General features: G+C 39.9%; 1 protein-coding gene across 1 annotated transcript in view; it reads left to right on the top strand.

Annotated features, from left to right (window-relative positions):
- Positions 1-23,513, top strand: part of pdia5 (protein disulfide isomerase family A, member 5) — a 65,912-nt gene extending 42,399 nt beyond the window's left edge. The window contains exons 12-17 of the mRNA XM_081600600.1: positions 2,759-2,829; positions 5,785-5,948; positions 7,062-7,192; positions 12,033-12,103; positions 19,462-19,596; positions 20,548-23,513. Coding sequence (XP_081456726.1) covers positions 2,759-2,829; positions 5,785-5,948; positions 7,062-7,192; positions 12,033-12,103; positions 19,462-19,596; positions 20,548-20,628 — 653 coding nt within the window. The 3' untranslated portion in view covers positions 20,629-23,513. The remainder of the gene's footprint in view (positions 1-2,758; positions 2,830-5,784; positions 5,949-7,061; positions 7,193-12,032; positions 12,104-19,461; positions 19,597-20,547) is intronic.
- Positions 23,514-24,212: the final 699 nt, after the last annotated feature.

Genomic DNA, 24,212 nt, shown 5'->3' with positions numbered 1-24,212 from the left:
CCCTATCCAAGGTATTCAGAAACCCCTCTCTCAATGTAAAGACACATCAGAGGCGATAAAGCCACAGCATTAGAAGATCACACACACACGCACACACACACACACACCACTGCTCAGGGGAGTTAGGGACAGGAAGTTGATGATACAGTTCACCAGAATTGGACAATTGCAGTCTGGAAAAATGGCAAAATTGGCAAAGACGTTGGGTTTTCTGTAAATCAAAAGCTTCCGCAGACAATAAATCTCAACCTAATGGAGCACATTTCTGCGGTGGGATGGAAAGAGTTGGTGCCCAGGTGACTCATATCACGACGTCAGCATGGACCAAATGGGTCTGGCGCTTTGTTCAAGCTGTTCCACAAAGAATTGAGGTAGTTCTGTAGATGAAAGGGAATTAAACCTGGAACTATAAAGCTGTACCTTATAAAATGGCCAGCGAGTGTAGATCTCTAAAAGCTAGACTCATTTGTTTTGCAAATGAGTCCGTTTTTTTCTTCTTCTACATTCTTTTAGAGGAATGTATAATTAAAAAATTTTTTCTTTATTCCCCATTTCCAGATTTAATGGTTTTCCTGTTAAACACGGGTCGGTACGACTCACTGGATAATAAACTCGCTTTGACGGTATCGCATACATTTTTGTAATTATGCAATTTTATTAAAACCAATAATTAGCTCTGCCTCTGCTACAATAATATAAATGTTCATAATTACAGCTGTATATAAGCAAGGCAAGGACAGAGATGCAGCAGCAGCGGCGCTACAAGTAATTATCCACAGCTTTCATGCGAGTTGCACATTTTTTTCCTCATTTCTTGTCTGTATAGAGTCGCACTAATACACCCTTCTGATAATGTTTATTAATAACAAAGGTTGGTATTAATAATATTTAGTCAGTTTTTCTTGACAAAAATTTTAAAACGGCCACATTTGCTTTATTTGGTGGAGCACTCTTGCAGCCAGCTGACCAACAGTGCATAGCAAGAGCCCCGAAAAGCTCCAATCGCATTCATTTTGTGACGTCTAATCAACCGGATTTCTAATTGTATGAATATTGTAATTTTCTTTTGAGTATTAGTCGCAAAAAGTTTCACTTGGCTGTGAAAAGAAGCCTGAAAAATATGGTAAAATGTGATGACTCAGGCTTATTATCTGCTCAATTTTGTTTGTGAAGTAAGAGCTAAATTGTTAAAAAGGTTTCTAGCAATTTGTCATTATTTTCCATCCACATTGCTGCAGCGTCTCTAGGCGAGGGGATTGAATATTTCTGATTGAGGCATGTCTGGTTGTTAGGACTGGAGTGGTCCAAAATAACACTAATAAAAGCACTAGAAAACATATTTCTCCAGTAGTATTTTTGAATCGCTGCTCAGTGGTGTTTCCTGTCATCATGCAGATGAAGTTGTAGACTTGGATGGATTGAAGTGTCTGGGCCTGGGCGACAGAAAGCTTTTCAGATCAAGTCATCTGTCACACCGTCTCTGCCTCCCGTCCCCCATCAATCCCCTCGTTCCCACCCAAATCTCAGCTCTCCATGAAGCTAGCTGTAGTGTCAAATCACCGAACCGCCCCCGTCCCTTAAAAAATGCACGACAAAATCTGGGCTCCAAGACCCGTTGGGTTTGCCAGAGATATTCCTTTCTCATATACATGAGCAGAAATCTCATCATTAAACTTCCCTGACAGAAAGAGATGTTTTTAAGAAGACATAGCTGCATTGATTAGATATGGCATTATAAAGAGTTTCAGAGGGGGGGAAATTACTCACTTCACCACTGCAATTACTATTCAGAGGGGCTGCGACGAAACTTTGATTTGATTGGTGAATCAGCATGAGGCCTTACTTCCTGCTTCTTACACGTAAACATTAATGTCAGATTGTTTACTTGCTGTCTAATCCATCCTGTCTGCTGTTGGACATGACTGGAGACGATTCAGGTGGCTGAAAATGTAAATTGATTTTTTTTAAATTCTTTTATCGTTTCTAATCAGACATGCACCTGATTCTTTACAGTATCTTACGCTGCAAAAACACAAAACGTCTTACTAAGTATTTGTCTAGTTTCTAATGCGAATATCTTAGTACACTTAAATAAGACAAAACTAACTTAAAAGTAACTTCTCAGCAATAGAAGCTTGCTTTAAGTAATATTTACACTTTTATGACAAAATGCTTGTTCTGTTGGGAGATTGATCGTTTATTGTTTCTTTTTCATTAATATTGAGGAATAATTTGCTTAAAACAAGCTCCTGTGTCTTGCTGAAAAATTAGAAATGTTATTTATCTCATTAAAAACTAAACTATTATATACAATAGGAAAAAAAATACAAATCAATGAAATGAAAGGCAGCAGAAAGATGAAATAAAATCTTATACATGCCCTTTTATCCCATAAATGTATTTAAAAAATAGAGATTTACAAAAAACTAAACTAAACAAAAGCATCAACTCAAAAAAATAATTTGTATGAATTCACATTATTCTATTCTGCTTGCAAGTTAATTTAGTCTAATTTCAATTGTCTAGGATATTTGCAATTGAATCTAGACCAAAGTTACTTGGTAGGATTTTGTTCTTCGTTGTTGTTGTCGTTTCAAATTAAGAAATAGTTCCTTTAGATTCTTTCACGTGTGTGACTGACTAGCGCAAAGGTTTTGTTCCCGAAGCTCTGTTGTTTACTGTAACCTCATTGATTAATGCTCCAGCTGAACGAAACCCATCTGTTTGGCCGTAACGTGTGTTCTCTGGGATCCTGCAGGGTGCGGCCACTGCAAGAAAATGAAGCCAGAGTATGACGACGCGGCCGAAGTGCTCAACAAAGCCACAGATGTAAGTTTCTGGAACTCTGTTTACATGCGAGCTGCATGCTTGTCCGTGAGCGTTTTGTCCTTCGCACTCCGCATCCCGACTTGCCTGACGTAGCTGCGCCTCACGAACAGATTGTGATTGGCCCGTCTCCTTCGCCTGCGGTTGTTGGCTGCTGTCAGGTGACACGTTGGGTCGGTGCAGCAGCCCGGTTCTGGATGTTTCTGATTAGTCGGGTGTGGTCCTCTCTCTCACTCTCTCACTCTCTCTCCCACTGTTTTCCGTTTAAACCTCACACTCCCAAACCTGGGGCCGGGCCTGCGGAGGTCGGTCCAGCCTGTTGACCTCATCCCTGAGCGCTGCTCTGCCCCACGCTTGGCCTTTGTCGTTGTGGCTCTGTGCCCAGCCCTGGAGGTCAATAGCAAAGTCCTGCCTATTATCTAATATTAATGGAGAGGAGCTGCTCTCACCCTGAGCTCTTAGAATCCAGTGTATAACTCAGTTTTTTAATTTTTTTATTTTCTTGCTTTGAATGTGTTGGGCTGTACTTTGAAATTTGGTTTCACCTTCATTTTGAGTGTACTATGTGTGAAAACATTTGCAGAGCTGCACAGCTTGAAATGCTTAATTTATCACTCAGGCTTCCTTTCTTTACTCAACAGGCCTTCAGCGTTATATGTCCTTTGAATCTTTCCAGATTTTCTCCCAGTGCAAAACTGGAATGAATTTCGTTGGGATTTTGTTACAACATGTTGATCTATTCCATCAATACTGTGAAACAAAAAGGAAATTATTCATCAATTTTCTATTCTTTTGCCTTTTTTAGAAGAAATTCTGAAAAGTGTGGTGTGCTTTTATATTCACCCTCCCCCTGGGTGACACCCTTTAGTAAGCACTTTGTAGAAGCACACTTTTAGGGGGTATTTCTGTGTCGGCTTCGCGCATTTAGAAGTTGAAACTTTAGATTCAAACTAATACAGAGGGGATAATGAGCATTTAATGTAACACAGATTTTTCAAGTTTCACCACTTATAAAGAGCGGAGACGTCTCATTTTTATCGTAGGTGCACCTCAACTGTGAGAGACGATCTAAAAAAAAAACATCCAGAAGATCACACTGTGTAACTTTTAAGTAATTAAGCATTTTATTACATTAAATAAGTATTTTAATACCAGTGGGAAAATAGAAGTGAACATTTGGTGCACAGACCTTTTGTTTCTTATAGTCGGTTCTTCCTCTTCCTGTCGGTTCTTCCTGCGGTTTTATCGCTACTTCTCCACACGTCTTCTCCAGATCGTTCAAGGTTTTTGGGGCTGTTGCTATAGGCAACACAGACTTTTAGCTTTGGTCTTTCCTTTCCACTTTACATTTAAAAGGTAAATGGTAAATGGACTGAACTTATATAGCGCTTTATCCAATCATTTTTGACCACTCAAAGCGCTTTACACTAGAGTCACATTCACCCATTCGCACGCACAAACGCTCACACATTTATACACCGATACGCAGCTCGGTAGGCAATTTAGGGTTGAGTGCCTTGCACAGGGGCACATCGACACATGGCAGCAGGAAGCTGGAATCAAACCTACAACTTTCCGATCGCAAGACGACTACCCTACCTGCAGAGCCACAGTCGCCCGTAAAAGTGAATGTAAAAACATTCACTTTTTTTAAGTCACTGTAGGAAGTACAGTCATGTGAAGCTTTGTGACTACATGTCACGATGAGCCCCACACGGATTTTATGCGTTTGCTTTCAAACTACCAGCTGGCTTCTTACACGAGGCCCCAGGAGTTTAAAATGGAGGTCTTGAAGGGAAGCGCCGTTCATGCCAGACTAGCTGAAACGATACAGCTGAAGTGGAGAATTCACAGAAGTGGTTTTGAAATCTGTGAGGTGAAAGTAAGAGTGAGCATTGAAAACACAGGCAGCATAAAGCGTCATCTCAAAACGCGATGCAGACGCGGAGAATTCCGACAATTTTCCCCAGAACATTCACGGCCAGATGAGCGTCGTCCTCCTGGGAGGGTGGGGAGAAAACCAGCACAGTGCAAACAGATGTAGCAAAGAAGAAAAAAAGTAATAAATGAAAATATGATAGAACGTGTCCTAATATAAAGTGACCAGCGGTTTGTTGTCACACAGAGCTTTTGTGTCATTGGTTGGAGCGTGGTGGACGTCCAGTCGCTTTGACATCGTGTCTAAATAAACGTTTCCAGACAACTCCCTCTCAAGTTCATGGAGACGAGCAGAAAAGAGTTCCTGCTTTGGAGAAGATTAAAAAAAACCGGAGTTACTGATCATCACTCCGTAACAAATTGCTAAAAGAGGAAAAATAGACGATTGAGTCGGTGTTTATCTTTCACCTGTACATGGATTTCCTCCATTCATATACAGCATTTTTTGCAAATGTTACAACTAAGCTTTGAGTCTGTTGCAACTCAACCTGCCTAAGTGGTAACATGTTAACATAAGTTATGGAAAATTGCACTGCTCTATTTTTACTTTCATTGTTTTGTAAAAATAACAATTGCCTCCTCCTCCTACAGTTTGCTTCGTTTTCTGTTGATTTGTATTCTTGAAGCAAATTTCCTTTCCACTAATTGTAGATGCATTGCTTTGCTCCGCGCGGCGTCACACCGAGCTGGTTATCGTAAAAATTTGCTTGCTGCTTCTATAAAATATCTCATTATTCCTCTATCTGTTCTTCAATCTGTGTCTGACTTTGAATTAATCTTAGTCAAACCGGCGTCCAGAACATGAAGCTATCGTTGACATTTCTTTCCGTTCTTGCACTTGCATCATTTGCGTAACGTCTACTGCATTTCCACTCCTTGTATTTCTGTTGCTGCTATTTATCTTCTGCAAATCCTACTGCAGCTCCAGCCTACTGTACTAAATGACCAATACTGCTTTCAGTCCCTGCAGCAGACGTCTAATAGGGATGATTTGACTCGGATGTTGCTTCTCCTCCGCAGAGCCCCGGCGTGCTGGCGGCAGTCGACACCACGGTGCACAAGGCTGTGGGAGATCGCTTCAAGATCTCCGGTTTCCCCACCGTGAAGTACTTTGAGAAAGGGGAAGAGAAGTACACGCTCCCACACCTCCGAAGCAAAGACAAGATCATCGAGTTCATGCACAAGTGAGTCACTGGCTCGACACACTTAGCGAGACGTCGCTCTTCACCTTTTGTCTAATGGACGCGTGTTCCGAGTCGAGCCTCGGCTTTTAAGGGGTCGGTGTGAAATGCGCCGACGTAGCCGGCACCGACACTCCGTGTCCGGTTGGTGCAGGCGTAACAAACACATTATCTGTTGCGTTTGTCATAAAATGATAATGGCAATAGTTGCACTCATTAAAACGCTGGAAATGCCAACTTGTTTCTTTAAGGCGTCTCTTGTTATATTATCACAAACTTTTAAGAGTTAAGTCGCTCCTGGAGTGAAACTGTGGTTTGAATGTGTGTCCTTAAAAATCCTCAAGTTCATGTGTCCAAATGAAGGTCTGAGAGTTGGCCTTAAATAATCACACGTCTTACGTTTGTCCTGGCAGGACTGCTTTATCTCATTTATGCTACGCAGTTTGTTTTTCTCATGAGATTTTTCTGTCAGGCCACAAAGTTTGAGTTGCACTCTTAGACTCAAGGCGGTTGAGGCTGCCGCTAGTTAGTTGCTAATAAACTCTTGCTAACCCTAGCTAGCTTTTTCTACATCTATTATTGGTAAGTGTAAATTATCTGCAGTTGTATTAGCCACTGGCTCACTTCTGTTGCCAGGCCAGGTGCATTCTGGGAAGTAACAACAACTTGGCACTACAATATAAAATATACAATTTTTTACATTTCTGTCATGATGCAGGTCTTAAATTTTCTTCATACTGGTCTTAAATGTGTCAGGAAACCTGCAAAAACCCTCTTTAATATAATGGGTGTAGAAATAATCATCTTAAAAATAGTTGAAAACATAAATGTCAGTAGTTTTTTTGTGTGTCATTTCTAAACACCCCTCAATCAAACTTTCTGGTGTTGTGAAAATATTTGCCCCATTACATACATCTTCTATTTCTGTTGTTTTTTTAATGTCAAGTACATTTAAATATTAGACTTAAGATAACCTAAAAAAAATGTACAAAATACTCATTTAAAATCTTGATTTGCTTTGTTACTGTACATCTGCTAACAGACTACTTACTAACACATTAAAACAGGACTGTTGCTCTCTTGACGGTATTTCATGAGCTGCTTTTATCTCCGCAGTCCCCAGGCTCCTCCGCCACCAGAGCAGTCTTGGGAGGACAGGCCCTCCAGTGTCAGCCATCTTGGCTCAGAGGATTTCAGAGAAGCTCTGAAGAAGAAGAAGCATGCTTTGGTCATGTTTTATGCTCCCTGTAAGACATTTTTATTACTTTTTGTTTTTTAGTTCTCTCAACTCTGCTTGGTATAATGTATTCAGAAGTAAAAGTTCGTTCTCCTACAACCTGACATTTGGAAAACTTATCGGGTGGAATTGCAGCTGTGTTTTTGGTGCGATCATGTTCTGTTTTTAAACCGGTGTCCATACGCGTCTCACCTCTCTGCAGCACGTATGTCAGCTCCACCTAATCCACAGGGAGGACAAGGAATGACTCGCGTTTCTGAGAATAGATTTCAGGATTCAACAGTTCAAAAGGCTGTCTCTAATAAGTGCTTCAGGAAGGTCTTGAAAAATGAAAAAAAAATAACACTGGAAATCTCCTTTAGCTGTCTAGGAAATCCAGAATTGCCTTCAAACATGCAGCCTAAGATAAAAGCATTGTTTTATTAATGTTTTAAAAGGAATTCTCGTTTTGATGTGGTGGAAAAATCTGAGATTTCACTACGTTGTTTTAGCAGAATAATCTCCGGCAGCCTGTCATTTTACGACAGTTTGTGAGCTGAATAAAATGTGCCAAAATTAAAGGCTGGATTAATTTATTTTAAGAGATACAGGAAATAATTTCTTCGCCGGCTGCCGAGAGATTTATCTGTATCTGCAAAAATGTAATTACATTACATGAACCTGACTGCAGGAAAAGACCGTGATTAGATTCAAACACTTCATCCTTTCTACAACAAAAAAGGAAAAAACCAGCAGGTTAAGAAAGGACAGCATTTTTAAACGATAGAAAAAGAAAATAGCCATTCATAAAATCCTCTCACAGACGCATGATGCTTCTGTGCATTTGTTTGCGCTTTGTTTCTGATTTTCGGACTTCAAAGTCGGAGGCGGCGGGCCGGCCGGGCTGCTTCCTCTGCCGGCTCTTTGGTGTTGGCTTCTACAAAGGAAGAGTCCAGATGCACATCAAGCGGCATCGGCGCGCTGTCACGCCTGCCCGCCCACGCCACCTGCATCCTGCTCGCCGGGTTCTGATTGGTTCACAGGCTTCTCTTGATTAAGGTTCAGATGAAACGCAGCAGACGCGAGCTAATAAATCAAGGTTAGCGACGTTTGAAAAGCAGAGCAGAAATCTTGTACGCTTTACTGGTGTATGTGATCACCTAGCTGTCTGCGGCGCCGACATCTGGAAAAGCAACGGTTAAATTTGCTGTTTTGTTCTTACTGAACGTGTGTCTGAGGCAGTTTTTTGGAGCTTTTCACGGATTATGACAGAAAAGTATGAGACAGTTTTAGCAAATATGTAAAAAAAAAATAAAAAATTCTTAGAAAAACTAAATGCTGCAGCTTCAACTTTTTGGCCAACATGAAAATGGTTATTTTTGTAACCCTGTGCAATACGGTGATGCATGGTGGCGGCAGCAGCATGCTGTGCAGATAACATAAAATGTTGGATCAAGGAGGCTTGATGCATACTTTTTAGATTTCTTTCATATATATTTTTTTCTTACGATTTATAATTATGCTCTGTTTTATAATGATATATCACATAAAATTCCAATAAGAAACTTATTAAAACTTTCGATCTTTATGGGACAAAATGGGAAAGTTCAAGGCGTATGAATGCTTTCGCAAGGCGAAAAAGTTGCAGAAGAGTAAAAATGATGATCACTTTCACTGAAAGGGATCCTTTTTTTAACTCGCGGGTAGTTTGCAAAATCTACTGAAGACTAAATAAACCTCAAGCCTTGTTTAATAATTGTTTTTGAAAAACTAAACGTAGTCTCAGTTTTGGCTGCTCTCTGAGTTATTTCCTAACTGAGAGTCAAAGAGTTTAATCTGCCGCTTGTTCGAAAGCAGGTTGCTGAATACTTACAATTCGGATATTTTATCGACGTCGGTTGGCAGAGACTATTAAAAGGATTTGCTATGACTTGATAATATTGACATTAATATCAATCATGAGGATATTAACAACGTGGAGCAGGCTGGTCTTTCTCGTTGTTGTGCTTCGTAATGTTTTATTTTTTACTTTGACGCAGTCATAAAGTAAACTGCACAGCATCGATATTTGCTGTTGATTTCTGGTTAGTGACGTTGCTGCTGGCTTTAGAAAAGTAATAGATCATTTCAGCCTTTTAAATGATTTTTAGTCACGTACTGATGCTTTTTTTGTTGGTTTATTTAGGTTTTATCTATAGCAAACTTGAGCTGATGTGTGTATTTATAGTTTCTAATGTCGAATCCAACCAGCTTATATGGACTAATTAGACTACAAGTGGCCATTTATAAAAACGAACATTATTTTTGTTAAAAACAAACTGTGTAAATCATCTTCTACGCTAAGTGGGTTATGAAACAAAAAAAGATAAAAATTAGCTTAAAAACCCAAACAGTAGATCATCGCAGCAGCTACGTTTGTACCTATAATTTGCTTCTCCCAGCCAAAAACTGAGCACTTCATTTTATGTTTTTGCCTCAATAATTAAACAGGTCTCTAGACCTCAGGCAACTCATCACTAAAATAAAAGAGCCATTCTATGCGCCACTTATGCATTAAGATAAGGCTTTGTTTTTATTTGCCCAATGATCATTAGGGACCATCTGCTTGGTAACGGCTCGGTCAGTTAATTAAAACGGTTTGATTCATTAAACGTGTAAGCTGTTTGATGCGCCTCTGCAGCCAGCGTCTTCACACGAAATGAAAAGAACGAAGGCTAATTCTGATCATGGAAAAGGCAGGTAAATGAGTGCATTTAGAATATGGGCTTCTACTAACAGAAGACCTTTGAGTTGTTTTTACAGTTCAGTAAAGAACCTGTTTTGTTGAGAGGTTATTTATTGCAGCAGCTTAACAGAATAACACAAGCGGCGCAGAACAGATGCGTCGTTTCATCATCGCGATGCTGACATTAAACGTGAATGTCACGTCTGAAGTTATCATTTGATATTGGTTTAGTGAGCTGTGACGCTGATCTGGTGTTTAAATACATATTTAAACGCACTGCATGGTTACTTACATGGCAGCTTAAAGGGGAAGTTTATTTCTGTCATTTTGGATAAAACCTTGCTTAAGATTTTTCCGAGACTTTAAGATGGAACAAACTGTATGTCTTTTTGTTGTTTTTTTTGTTTGTTTTTTTACCCACGATGTCTCATCAAGACATTATGGGTAAAAAAAAAAAAAGTGAAGCCTGAATCAAGGAGTGCAAAAGGAGAAAACCACCCAAACCACAGTCAATCAAACATATTTACATTTTTTAAAGCTGTTGTATGAACTAAGCATAGACTGAGATATTAACTTGTTACTCTCCTGCAGATAAATCCGTTTTTGCTTTATTTGCAAACGCTTTTTCATTCTGAAAATAATTGGCAAAAGATGTTTTGTGAAATAAGCCAAAAATGTCAAATTTTGTAAATGAAGGTAAAGATTCTCGTAAAGTAAAAGTTTTGGGAATTTGTAAAACAAAAACGGGTCATTTTGCAAGTGGATTAGTTTAAAAGAATTAACATTTATTGACAAAAAGCATCATGCTGTGTGTTGAAGTAAAATTATAAAACGATTCTCAGAATAAAACCAAAGTCATTCAAAGACCCACTGATAACCTCATGTGAAAAAAAGAAAGAAACCTCAACATGAGCAATAAAACAAAGATCCTGTCAGCGCTGATCCAAATCAAATTTGGATTGAACAAATTAATTTGCGGGATAAATTCTGCCTAGTATTTTGAATGCCATCGTTTTTATTTCAGAGACGAGAAACGTCTGCAGGCTCTAAATATCTTTGGCTAAAAATAAGAAATGTGTAGATCCAGTTTTCTTTTTCTCAGTTTGAAAACTATGCTTAGCATAGCAACCCACGGAAGAAAATGTACCCGTCCTCTTTTTGCAAAAGTTTTGGTCTTTATTTTTTAAAACCTAAAAATATAATAGTGATAAATTCTTTAAAAGAGAAATAGTGAATATTTTAAAAAAATTATTAATTTCCTAGTTTATCAGTTCTGCTGCACCCCACTACATATACATATGTTCCTTATATCTCCATTTATTGACCTCTGTGAATGAGTTTACCGACTACAAGCTTTTAACAACTCAATGTAAACATGTATATTACTTCAGATTTATACCTAAAAAAAATCATTTAAGTGGACTTTACAGAAATATTTGGCTCTTTTATAACTTAAAGCGGCAAACTGTGTACATTTCCATTAATGTGAAAGTATTTTAAATGCCTGTCTGTCGTGTGCTGACTGGATGGGTAATTTACTCCTACCTCTCCACGCAAAAAGCTTTTATGTCAAACTGCCTGTTGACATATATAATACTCTCCTCAAGATGCGTCCTCGCTTTTATTTCACCTCTTAACATTTCTGACAGTTTGATGATAATGAACAGAAGAGAAGATCTGCGTACTTGACATTAACAAGGAGAGAACAAAACAAACGAGCCGTGCCCACAGAATGTCAAGCTGAAGGCAGAAGACGTGTTATTAGCAAACGGGCTGTTAGAGAAACACACCGGGTTTGCATTTTGTTGCTGGAATCCAAAGAAAGCCTCCTGATTATTGTATATTTTATGTGATTTAATGTGCAACTGATTATATTTCCCTCCACCTTTTTGGACGTTTGTGAGATTCCTATAAAATGTTTGCTGATTTAGTGCATGAATAACGAGTGCAGGGTGTAGCCAGAGAGCTGGTGTTTGGTTTATTTGCCAACAATGAGGAATGCTCGAGTCTATATGGCAACAAATGTATTTATATGGGAAACATTATTTCCTCACTGATTTTCCGTTTAACCCCTAAATGTCAATAACATTTTATAAATCTATAGGTATGAGCTGTAACTTTATCCTGCCTGTTTCGTTCCCTTCAGGGTGTCCACACTGTAAAAACGCCGTGCCTCACTTCACCACAGCAGCAGAGCTGTTTAAGGAGGACCGCAAGGTTAGTTTTCCTTTTCACAATTTTAAAACCATATAGTTGAGTGATGAACAGTTATGTTGTAAAAAAAGAAAGAAAAAAAAGTTGGTGTAATTATCATGTTTCAGCTTTTTGTAATGTTAAACTGGAGGAAGTAGAGTCGCCCACTTGCGAATTTCCTGTTTCTTTTTTTCTTTTTGGATCATAAACAAACTTTAACATCGGAGAGAGTTCAGTAGATATAAATATAATTCCGCTGTTAAATCGTCATCATAACTCGACAACAATGAGCAGAAATGGGATCGAATGTGAGAGTTCAAAGACAAAACCACTTCCAAAAACCGCCTTGATGATTCCCATGACTTTTGGTAAAATATTTTAAGGACTGATGAGATAAATGCATCTTGCTACATTTGATGTGAACTAAAAAGCATTTGAGAGAGAGAACACCACGGTAACATGAAGCTGGTAATGAGTCTGGAGCTGCTTTAGTGGTACAGCAACTGGGTGACTCACCTAGTTAGTAAAACCATGAGTTATGTGCTTCTACCAGAAAGTCCTGACGGAGAATATTCAACCATAATCATCTGACCTGTTGCCCTCGGTGACAAAATTGGTTATTTTGATTTACTGGCAGATACTTTTTCTCCATATAGATCAGAATTGAGTTTAGTTTCTTGTTTTCCTTAATAAATGAAGTCATTATTTAAAAAACAAACAGCTTTTTGTGTGTCCTCAGCTTATCTTTAAAATGACTGATGGTTTTAAATGTGGGTGTGATAAACTTGGCAAAATGCAAAGCAATTCTGAAGTGCAACATTACATCACCGTGATAAAGAGTTACAGAACTGAGCTACTCAGTTCTCAGCCTGTTCAGTGATTTTATGTGGTATCTGCTGCTTTCTGGGCCGTATGCAGGAATTCACATTGCCTGGTCAGCACTCTGAACTCTTTTAGCTTCCGAAATGGTTTTATGGTGCGTTCACACCAAACGCGTTATGCACGTCAAAAACACATCCTACGCTTCAAGTTTGACTCGTTACCCTACTTTGAATACAGGCGCTTGGCATTTTGCTCTACACCTAGCGTTTCGCGCGCCTGGCTTACGTTCAAGGACTGTGGAGAAGCGTCAGACGCGTCAAACAGTTTAGAAGTTTTAATATAACAAGTTGAGGTCAAAGCTTTTTGTTCCTAGTTTACCTTGAAAACCTCAGAGACATGGAAGAGTAGAAGCTGTTCCCACAGCTTACATTTATTCCAAACAACTGGCTTCTCTATACCCGTACATTGACAACTTTCCAGTAGCCATGTTATGTAATTGCATGTTTTTCATTGTTACACAAAAATCGTCCGATTTTCCTTTTTTTTAAATCGTTCTCGTGCACAACATCGTCCGTTCCTAATATTTCTCTCTACGTGGCAGTCAGGAGAATGATCACTTTGTTCCACCCCAGGCCGTTTCATAAAATGTTTTGCCCGTTTGGGGGTCTGAAGGTTATTGGAGGTTCATGCAGTCGCAACAGGATATGCTCATCTTTCATCATCTCCATTCCGTCTCATTACAGTTCGTTCTGGGCCTTGTGTCCTTACGCCCTCCTCCTCCCCCCAACCCACCCACTTCTTCTCGTCGCTGTTAATAAGCTCGGACTGCCTGGGTTTATTTCCAAACCTTCCCAACTCCGTGACTCACCCGCTCTCCCTCTCTCTCACACACACACTGAGAAGACGAAAGGGACGTGTCTCGCAATTCTCATCGCACCAATCTATCATCTGAAACTGAGAGCGGGGGGAACGAATAAAAAAGAAAAGAATCGGAATGTATTTTGGTTGTAAAGCTGCGTGAAGAGGTTTGACATTAATTGCTCGGTGAGCTCAGGCGATGTTATGATCTCATTTGTTGGCATTTTTCAAAATCGTTGGCAGATGGCGTGAAACGGTGACATATCCTCGGCAACTTAGTCATGGATTTTTCTGAGGCAATCCTTTGTAACATATAACTGAGACATTAACCATAAACAGATGAAACTGAAATGTTTTTGTCCAAAGTGCTTACTGTTGTTGGTCGGCCTCTAGATGCAGAGTTTAACCCAGACACACACACACACACACACAGAGCTCTCCACTCCTGTCGGGACCTTTGGTAAAAACCCTTAGAGAATCCAACCTGTGATTAACTTTATTTATTCAGTGGAGAACAAAAACGACTTTTAGCCCTGTAACTACTCTAAAAGTAAGCCTTTTTTTTAACGTATGCTTTACTGTTTAAGTTGTTTCTCAAAACATCTAACTATTAATCCCAGACTTTCTGTTTAGCTGGGTCACGTTTATGTTTTGACGCAGGGCTTGTTTCTCTTAAACAGTCTTCAGATTTGTGGAAAAAAATAAGTTTTTTTTTATCTTGGAAAGTGAGCAGGATGGAAAAGAAATCTACAACTCTTATTGTTACAAAACTCTTAACAACCATTAGACAATGACTGATAAGCCAGCCAGTTGTTCAAAAAGCGACGCCTGAAAAAGATGCATTTTTTTTTAGCCTTAACTTCATAAACATATGGAGTTTGATTAGCTCTACTGGGACTTTAACTGGAAGCTCAGTTTCCTGGACTTTCAGGAAACTGAAAATTAGTCATCATGTGGTCCTTCAGCAAGACGATGAATTCTGCCACACTATACTACTACTAAAAATTTTAAAGAAAATTAGCTACAAATGTATATCTATGTAATCTTAACACATTTCACAAAAATGTGTGAAGAAGTCAACAAATGAATTTTTGAATACTACTCAGAAAAGTTAGGAATATTTGGCTTTCGGGCAAATTCTATGGAAAATGTAAAAAGTTTAGGCTACAATGAGATCCTTTCATGGAAGGAGGGCATTTCAGGACAAGCCTGCAGTTGTGGTTTCCTTGTCCAACAACGTATTTAAACAAAAGCCAACCAACACCAGTGGAGGGTGCAACAAAACAACAAAACATGTCAGTCCCGCTTTTGAGCATTAATTACATTTTGACAACAGCCTCTCATGCTGTTCACAAGTCGACTTGCTGTCTGCTGAGGCATGCCATCCCGCTTTCTCAATGACTTGAGCGACCTCCGGGTCGTTGAGGTTCTGAGGTACAGAGTTACGGGCCTCTACACACCAACTCGGCTGAGCCCAGAGGTTCTCTGGTCTGGAGAAGGTGCGGGCCACTCCACCGGAGGTTCTCCAGGCTCCAGCAGATGTTTCCTCGTGATGTGACCTCAATGAGATGGAGCCCTGTCGACCATGAAGACGAAATTAAGCCTGTGTTGTTCATGCAAGGACACAACGACTGGATTAATGATGTTGAGGTTGTATAGAGTTTACATGTAAAAGTTATAGTGCACTTTAGGTTCGTCCTGAAATTTCACCTGAAATCTAAATAACCATAACTTTTTCTAATTGGTACGTAGTCCAAAATTAACACGAGACACAAAGTTATCAGTCTTCCATGGCCAATACAGGCTAAGTCCTGTAGTCTGGATTATCTTAATAGAGGAATCACCAAGAATTCCTCTTTATTTGATCCAACGCTTTGAATGAAAGAAATTGGTTGAAGAAATAATGACCAACAACCTATACAGATATGTCAATATTACAGGAACAAAAAAAAAGCTGAACAGAAAAATAAGTGTAGCAAGGAAGCGAAGCACAAATCAAGAATCCAATCTTCTTTTTTTTCTCTTTCTACGCAAATGTTTTTTTTTTTTTTTACTAGGCACCAAAGGTACTTCAAACGGTTTGGCATCACTTCGCTGTTCAGCTGTGGGGTTTGGATCGGCTTCTTGATTCGAGTCCCACGGTGAAACGCACCAACCAGAGGAATCTAATCTCTGTTGTTTGGACACAAAACTATAAGTTTTGCTTTCTGCTCGTCATCTCCCCGCCCCTCACCCAGTTGCCAGAGGATATTTGAAGTCTTGATAAATCTGCAAAGTGAGCCTGTGTTTACTTGGCACACTCTATTATTAATCAAGCCAAACCCCAGTGTATCACACCAAGCTGGTGTTGATCACAGTCTATTAGTTGCCCTTGCCTGATTCACCAAAGACAAACACAGGCTTAGCTGCCGCTTTGAAGACTCAAACAATTAGAACGACCACGTTGCGCTGCGATGCTGCAGAGCTGGAGCTGCGTGCAGGAGTGGTAATGAGTTTTGTCTTTTTTCTCAATTCCAAACAATGACTAAATTAAAGATTCACACTGGTTCAAACAGCTTGTTTTAATACAAAATAAAAATCTCTCTGCTCTAGCCGCGAGACAAAAACAGCGGAATCCAAAAAACTTTTTTCAGGATTTGTCAAACAGCATCTAACCCTTCTGCTGACAGTGCAGCTTTATAAGTGATTTATTGAACAGAGATGTGCCTGGTCAATGATCTAAATATGGTGATTATTACTGGTAATTTGGCATAGATGCTGAACTTTATTCAGCTGAAAGTTGGCAAAAGTTAATTAGCCAATTAGCTATGCTATTAGCGCTTTAGCTGAACATGGCTATGCTTTGTTCTAACCATCATCTCTAGCCGCATGTTTAAAGTTGTTGTCCTGCTGAAAAGTGAGCCTCTGCTCCCAGTCATTTGAATTTTCTAGCATGTTTTCTCCCAGGATTGTCTTGTTTTTAGCTCTTTTTATCTTCCCATCATCTCTTACCTGCTTCCTAGTCGTCATTGAGGAAACGCCTACCCACAACGGCATGCAATCCCAATAAAATACACAACAAAAATGGCTGCTGCAAGTGTGACAAAATGTGTAAAAGTTCCCCACTGTATGAAGACTTTAGTAAAACGCTAACAGTTTTACTGATTTGGAAGAGAATCATGGCGCACTAAGATTCAAGAATCCTTCTGTTTCTTTTTAACACTGGTCCGATCTAAGAAGAGTTGTTCCTGTGAATGCACTCAGACACATACACACTTTTCAACAGTGTGTGTGCCAAGACACACTATAAACCCAGGACAGGGGCGATGCATCGTCTTCCCGTGAAATCACTATTCTGAATCCAGTTTAAATGAGTCAAAGGGAGTATGTGTTACAGCACCTCCTTTATCCAAGTTATGTTCTCTTTCTTATCAGATACTACCTGGTGCACATCCATATCTGCTCAGCATGCGCGTTTGGCTTTGCTCAGACTTTTATCTCTACGTGTATCGGGCTGCGCCCCGGTGTAACGCCGGGTGGATTGAAACCAGGCCAACTGGTAATTTAGCAATGCAGTGAAATTGCTTGATGTGGGAGTCCTCTGTCACTTGGAGATGGATCAATAACGAAATTAGCTGGAGCCCTTTGAAGAACAACAGCTCTACAACTTCATTTTCTCCTGTCAATTCGCAGCAACTCTGATTGATTGCGCGGGGTCAGAGCAGCGGGATGGAGCCTGTAGTTACGCTGCGAGCGTTTGTTATCTCTGCCGCCGCCCGCTGTTCTTTTCTTGTGGATCTCAATCTGTCCCGACTCGGAGGTGTTCGGAGACGCGGAGGACGTCACGATGCGAAAGCAGTCAGGCTGATTGCACGACTGTGAAATCCTTCTTTCGCTGCGCCGCCCAACAAACTTACCCGACACTTAGCAGCGCTTCTAATAAACATATTTCCACTTGAGCAACTCTCAACCAGTAGTTGTATTTGCATAAAGAAGCAACTTGCATATATCTTGCAATGCCCAAACAAGGCATTTGTCACATTACAGACGTTGTGCAAAATAAAATCAAATATATCGTTCCTTCTGCAGCATTTTGTTGTTATGCGCGAGCGGGCAGGCAGGAAGCGATAATTTCACAGTGATGAGTTTAATGTGTAGACCTCGGCATCCTGAAAGAGGGTGACATTTGGGCTGTCCAAAAGGACTTCCTGAGTGAGTTATGTATCAGTGAGAGGGCATTTATGCTTCATTGGGATGGCTTGTCACTAATCGATTCAACATCCACGCAACGTAAGTCTACCTTGTTGTTGTTGGGGTTTTTTTGTCGTCTCAGATGGATTGTTGTCTGGTTTTTATCTTGCACCTTCAGTAAATGGAGCACCAGGCGACTTTACAAACAAAAGGAACAGGGAGTCTATATATTTAATAAGGTTACCTTGCCACCTCTGTCAGAGCTGCTGAATAGAATTGATTACTCTCTTTACACACGCGCACACACATGCACGCGCGCGCGTACACACACACACACGTTTGTCTCGCTGGTTGAATTGCTGAATTGCTGGTTCTTCTTGAGTTGCTGGTTGTTCTGGTTTAACTGGTTGTTCCTGAATTACTGGTTGCTATCAGAATGCTAGCTAATGATAAGACAGCAAAGTAATGGTAGGTAACCATGGCAACTGGAGACAAGTTAAAGGTATGCCACAGTGTTAATGAACAAATAATCCTTATTTGATTACATTCTACTTGTAAAAACGTGAAGATCAGGAAAATGCCCTCACGTTCCACAAAAGACCTCCACTTGTTGATGAAAATGTTTATAATGGACCTCTATAGATTACATACAAGTACACACACGCACACACTCACACTTAAAGTATTAATATGAAAATTGCGTTTCTTCTTCTTCATAAAACCAAACTTTAAATCAGCACCAAAATGAAACATGCGCCAGTCATTGTCAAAAAGTAACACATAGGGGTGCTGAGGTGGTGCAGGGAAGAACAACCCACGTATTGAGGCCTTAGTCCTCATGGCGGTGGTCGCAGGTTCGATTCCCGGCCTGGTGACATTTGCCGCATGTCTTCCCGCTCTCTCATTGCCCTCTTTCCTGTTGAACTACTTTCAAATAAAGGCCACTAGAGCCAACAAAACCTTTAAAAAAGTAACACATAGTTGCTTGCTAAATTAAACATTTCTGAACCTCTTTACATTGACAGAATGTTGACTAAGATGGTTGACTCAACTATTCTTTTGAACTATGAATTGCACTTTTTTCTATTATATATATATCTGGAAAAATGTAGATCCCACTGCACTGAACCCCATTGAAAACTTCCTGGTTATTCCACCAAATATTGATTTATGAACTCTTCCTGAGATCAAACATTAGTATTGTTGTTTCTAAATGAATATGAACTTGTTTCCTTTGCATCATTTGAGGTATGAGAGGACTGTATCCTTTTTGTTATTTTGTCCATTTCTCATTTTCTGCAAATAAATACTAAATTTTTGATTGTAATTTCAGATACAATAGTTCATAGAATAAAAGAACATTGTTAATTTTACTCAAGCATATGCCTATAAAAAGGAAAATCAGAGAAACTGATTATTTTAAGTGGTCTCTTAAGTTATTCCAGAGCGCACACTAACATGTACGTTATTGAAATATTAAAATATAGTTGTGTGATCTGAGTTTTCTGACCATTAGCATTGCTTTCGCTTAGATTGTTTATGCTGCTGTGGACTGCACAAAAGGACTGAACCATGACCTCTGCAAGCAGGAGGGGGTGGAGGGCTACCCAACGTTCAACCACTACAACTACGGCAAGTTTGTGGAAAAGTACAACGGAGATCGCGGGGTAAGCTCCATCTTTGGTCTCACCAGTGTTTTAACGCACTCATCTGAATCACAGCAGACTTTACTGGACGGATGTCACAATTTGAACTACTTCACCAGTTCCTCCTGCAGCAAAGCAGACCCACAACAGGACGCTGCCACACCCGTACTTCCCCCTAAAATGTAACCATGGCCATGAAGCTCAAACGGTTCCACTTTAGTTTCATCACCCGATAATTTTAAAGACCTACATGCTTTTAAAACGGAACTCCTGTCTCTGTTTTTGGATGATGCTCCAGGGTTTCCCCGAGTATAAATAAGCCTGGCGGGCCACCAGGCTTTACTTGTCCCCCCCACCAGGCTAAGCCTTTACAGTTGGTGTTCAGCTATTAATATTCCAATCTTTTAATATCACATGACTACCAAGTGATATTTTCAAATTTCCTGTCAGCTAAAAAAAATGTTTTTACTCAAAAACACGACGGGCCGCTGGATGAATGACTGCCCTGGCACACAACCACCAGGCTTAGCAAGTTTTCTGTTGGAAACCTTGTGCTCATATGTATAATAGCACAATTCACTGAGAGAAATGTGGTATTGGCTACAAAGCTAAACTCCCGAATCTCATTTAATTAATGTACAAATATCAACTTAAATGAATTATTTATGGCAAAAGCTGTTACAGCGGATTGCCTTGGCCATATGCAGGGCTGCAGTCGAACTTCAAGCGGATCATTAAATAAAGGGCAGCTGAAACAATGGCAGGTGGATCTCGACATTTCTGATTTGGCAAAGCTGAGGAAGCTGTAACCTGGCACGGCTGGGTACTTTCCCATCGTGCGGGCAGGCCAGCTTGAAGTAAAGCATAATGACACAAGACTGAATTACAAAGTTGCAATGACTCATTAATGCACTGAACTCTGGGAAGTCTTAACCCAAACTGAACTTTTCTAACCATTCTTTCACTTTGCAGGAAGCAGGCTTCATAGGATTCATGCGCAACCTCAGAGGCCGCGACCAGGAGAAGGTGGTCAAGAGGAAGGAGGAGCTCTGAGGGGGAGCGGGGAGGGCAATGCACTGTGACCCTTGAGTTTGGCAAGGGCCCTTTTGGCACTGAAGTGGGAGACTCAATGACCTCAGCGAAAGGCTATTTTTTTATATCATGGTGATCTCATTTGTAATGATACCAACAGAGTACTGACCAACCACTTGAGACTTCTTTCTTATGGATATTTTGATGGGCACAAAATAGATTTAAAAGGAAAAAAGTGATTTTTTTTTTTTTTTTTCTGTTTTGTTCTTTTTTTTTTTCCCAATCACTGTGACTTGAACATGTTGAAAGCTACACCCTATCTATGCAAAAGTGAGCCCTGCTTCTGCCTGTGGGAGTCTGTGCGATCTGACTGTGGTGGACTTCAACGTGGACGATGCATCTCCCGTCGCTACGCAAGAGGCTTTCATCTGATTCTTTTCAACCTGGCACCGTCTTCACAGATGATCCATGCTGATTTTTTTTTTCACGTTATTTAGTGTGTCAATTTCTCTCTTTTCTGTCTTTCTTTTTTTTTTAAAGATCATTTAGAATTAATAAGTCACGTGTTTCCATTTAATTTTCCATTCCTGCCTAAATCCAGTTCCGATTGGTGGCATCATCAGGTTGACATTTTCCCAGACTTTAGCAAGGACCAATAGAGAGGCATGTAAGGTAGCTGCGATCCAAATCATAGTTTTTTTTTTTAAGGTTTGTTGTTTAAAAAAATAAATAAAATTTAGCTGTACAATCAGTAATGATCCAAACTAGGCAACATGGGGACTAAAGGGTCAAAGTTCTGTCTCTGTTTCCAAAATGGTGGCCTTTTCAAAATTGAAGAATGTGAATTATCTGAAACCGCAAAGCGACGAGGATAAGTGGAAGAGAGTCAGAGGCCTGGTGCGACTGCAACTTGAACCAGTCCGAGTAACATAATCATCTATTTATCACTCACAGCTGTGCTGATATTTTCTCTCTGGGTTTTCGGTTTACTGCTCGCTCATAACGAGGTTTCATGAATATGCTAACAAGGTGGAGGGCTCCTTTACATTAGCATAGAAGCTACCAAAGGTTTTGGGGTTTAATTATGAAAGTTACCCTTCTTTTGACGTTCCTTTGCAGAAGTACTCGCTCCCTTCGAACGACACATCAACATTCAACACACTTTCTTGGGCATTTTATTTTTTTTTTTATATGATGGACCAACAAAAAGTAATAAGTTGTGAAGTGGAAGGAAAATGATGCATTGTTTTCAAAATTTCTTAAAAATACAAATCAGATTGAAATCTTAACTTTTTTACTTTTTTTTTTTTTGGCAAAGTAACTCTAGCTCAGTCAGACTGGATGTATGTGTGAACATCAATAAGTTTTACCACAGCTTTTCAGTTGGATTTAGCTCTGGACTTTGACTGAGCCATTGTAAGAACAAATATGCCAACTATTATTGCTAGAAGGTAAACATCTGCTCCAGTCTGACCAGCTTTCTTGTCCCTTTACAATAAGCTTATCCCGACAGCATGATGCTGCCGCCGCCGTGTTTCACCATGGGCGCCACCTCTGCTTCTGAAAAGGACACAGTTTCCGCCGGCGTGTCAGGTGTGACTTTTGGAGGCAGTCGGGTCGCACCGGTTTTTATTTAGGGGCATCATATCAGATTATACGCGCACACCAAGTCTTCCAGGTGTCATTTCAAAACCAAAACCGCGTATCACTTTTGCTACACTTCTCAATTGTTAAGTCTGCTGCATAAAATCAAATGAGTAGTTTTTACATTTGTGGCTGTAGCACGAGTAAATGTGGAAAAGAAACGAAATACTTTTTGCAAGGCGATGTATCGTAGGTAGTGATTCCAATTAGATCTTACCGTGAAGTGGATCTAAATGCAGAGCTGGATCCCTTCGGACCTCCTAGTTGAGCAGCCAGCTCCGTGGGTCAGCAGCCTGCTGCGTGTGTCCACGCTGCTTTCACCGACTCTTCTCTAAAACGTCGCCGCGGCGTTCGTTCCAGTCCACGTCCGCCTGTCCTCATCTCGAACACATCCAGACGCTCATCCCGCCGCTGTTGCGTCTCGGCATCAAATTTGATTCATCATTAACACCTTTTTACTCCCAAAATCATTCTCTTTCTCTTTTTTTTCCCATTTTGTTTGTTTCCTAACATTCGAACTCCCGTCTGTTGCTCCATTTGTGTTTATTAATCGAAACCTTTTCCGTCGATACAAACACGGTTCTCAGGGATAGCGTTACACAGTTGAAGGGAATGCTATTTGCTTCTTTCCAGCTGAATCATTCTGAGCCCTTAGGCCACCGTACTAAATATTGTTTACATTTGTATCTCAAAAACACACGTTTTATTTGTTCCACCCCCTCCTCCTGTCCCCCGCCTTCGTAAATCGATCGAGGCGTGTTGGTAGTAGAGGTTACTGAACCCTTTATTGTAAAAAATAAATAAATAAAAATAAATATTTTTGAATAACTTTTGTTCCAGGTGAAATGGCTGAAATGTTCTGGCTGGAGCCAAACATGGTTTTATACCCAGTTGTAATTTCATTGTCTGCGTGATCGTCCATGAGTGTTTCATGCAGTGGGGTGGAAGAGGACGTGCCGCTGGATTTAAGGTGGCGTCCTCATCTCATTAAGCAGCAACTGCCTTTCATTCGTCTTTCCACCGGTTGATGTGCAGCAGCCGCCCCACTGGCGGTGTGTGTACGTTTGTTGAATAATCGAGAGGTTTCTTCCCAAAGGTTTTCATGTTCTGTGGGTGTTTTTCACAATTTATGCCAAGAAGTCATTGTTGCCTTTTGTTGATTTTTTTGTTTGTTTTGTTTTTGTTTTTCCTCTGTGCCCAGCCATATGTACAGTTTTGACCCTTGCAGTAAGAAAGTAAAATAAAGCCAAACATTTCCAACATTTTGTTTGACCTTTCTATGGAATAAATGGTTCTTTTTTTTTTTTTTTGTAAAGCATTTGCTTGATGTTGGCATTTTTAGTTTGTTTGATTTTTTTATTTTATTTTATTTTTTCTAAAATAAATTGGCAAATGTTGAAGTAATTGCTTGTGAATTTGGTATCGACGTTTATTGCAGCAGGAAAAGTAACTGTCAGAATAACCTGGTTGGGTTGCTGAGCTAATGGACCGTCCTGGTTGATGCAGGTTTGTCCTTGCTTTTATTTTCTTTTTCTTCTGTTTTATCCTTAGAATCTTTAAAAATTGAAGCAATAGACCAGATGGAAAATCTCCACATTCGTGTTGCCGATGTATTTGATAATTAGTCCCCCAAAAACATCTCATCAGAGCAGATGGGGTCGGTTTATAGAATGAAAGTGACGTGGTGGGAGTTCATTGGATGCATTTTGTAAACAAATCAAATTATGATCTTTTAATTTTTTTGGTTTTTGATAAATACACAGCTACATTAAATAATGCATTTGCATTATTCTATAAATGACAATGCAAAGATTCATTCAAATTTGCATTAAAAGTCAATTAAAATTGTCGACTTTGCATTAAAAGTGTCATTTGCCAAGTTACACTTTGTGACAACCATTGCTGAAGACTCCTTTATCTTCATGACAGTGTCATGTCAGTCTTATGCACACCCCATCAAA

This window comes from Poecilia reticulata, chromosome 2 (genome assembly GCF_904066995.2).
Source record: "Poecilia reticulata chromosome 2, P_reticulata-male-v2, whole genome shotgun sequence".
In the NCBI taxonomy this organism is placed as follows: domain Eukaryota; kingdom Metazoa; phylum Chordata; class Actinopteri; order Cyprinodontiformes; family Poeciliidae; genus Poecilia; species Poecilia reticulata.
Note: the sequence above shows the minus strand (reverse complement) of the source record. Positions and strands in the feature narration are given on the sequence as shown.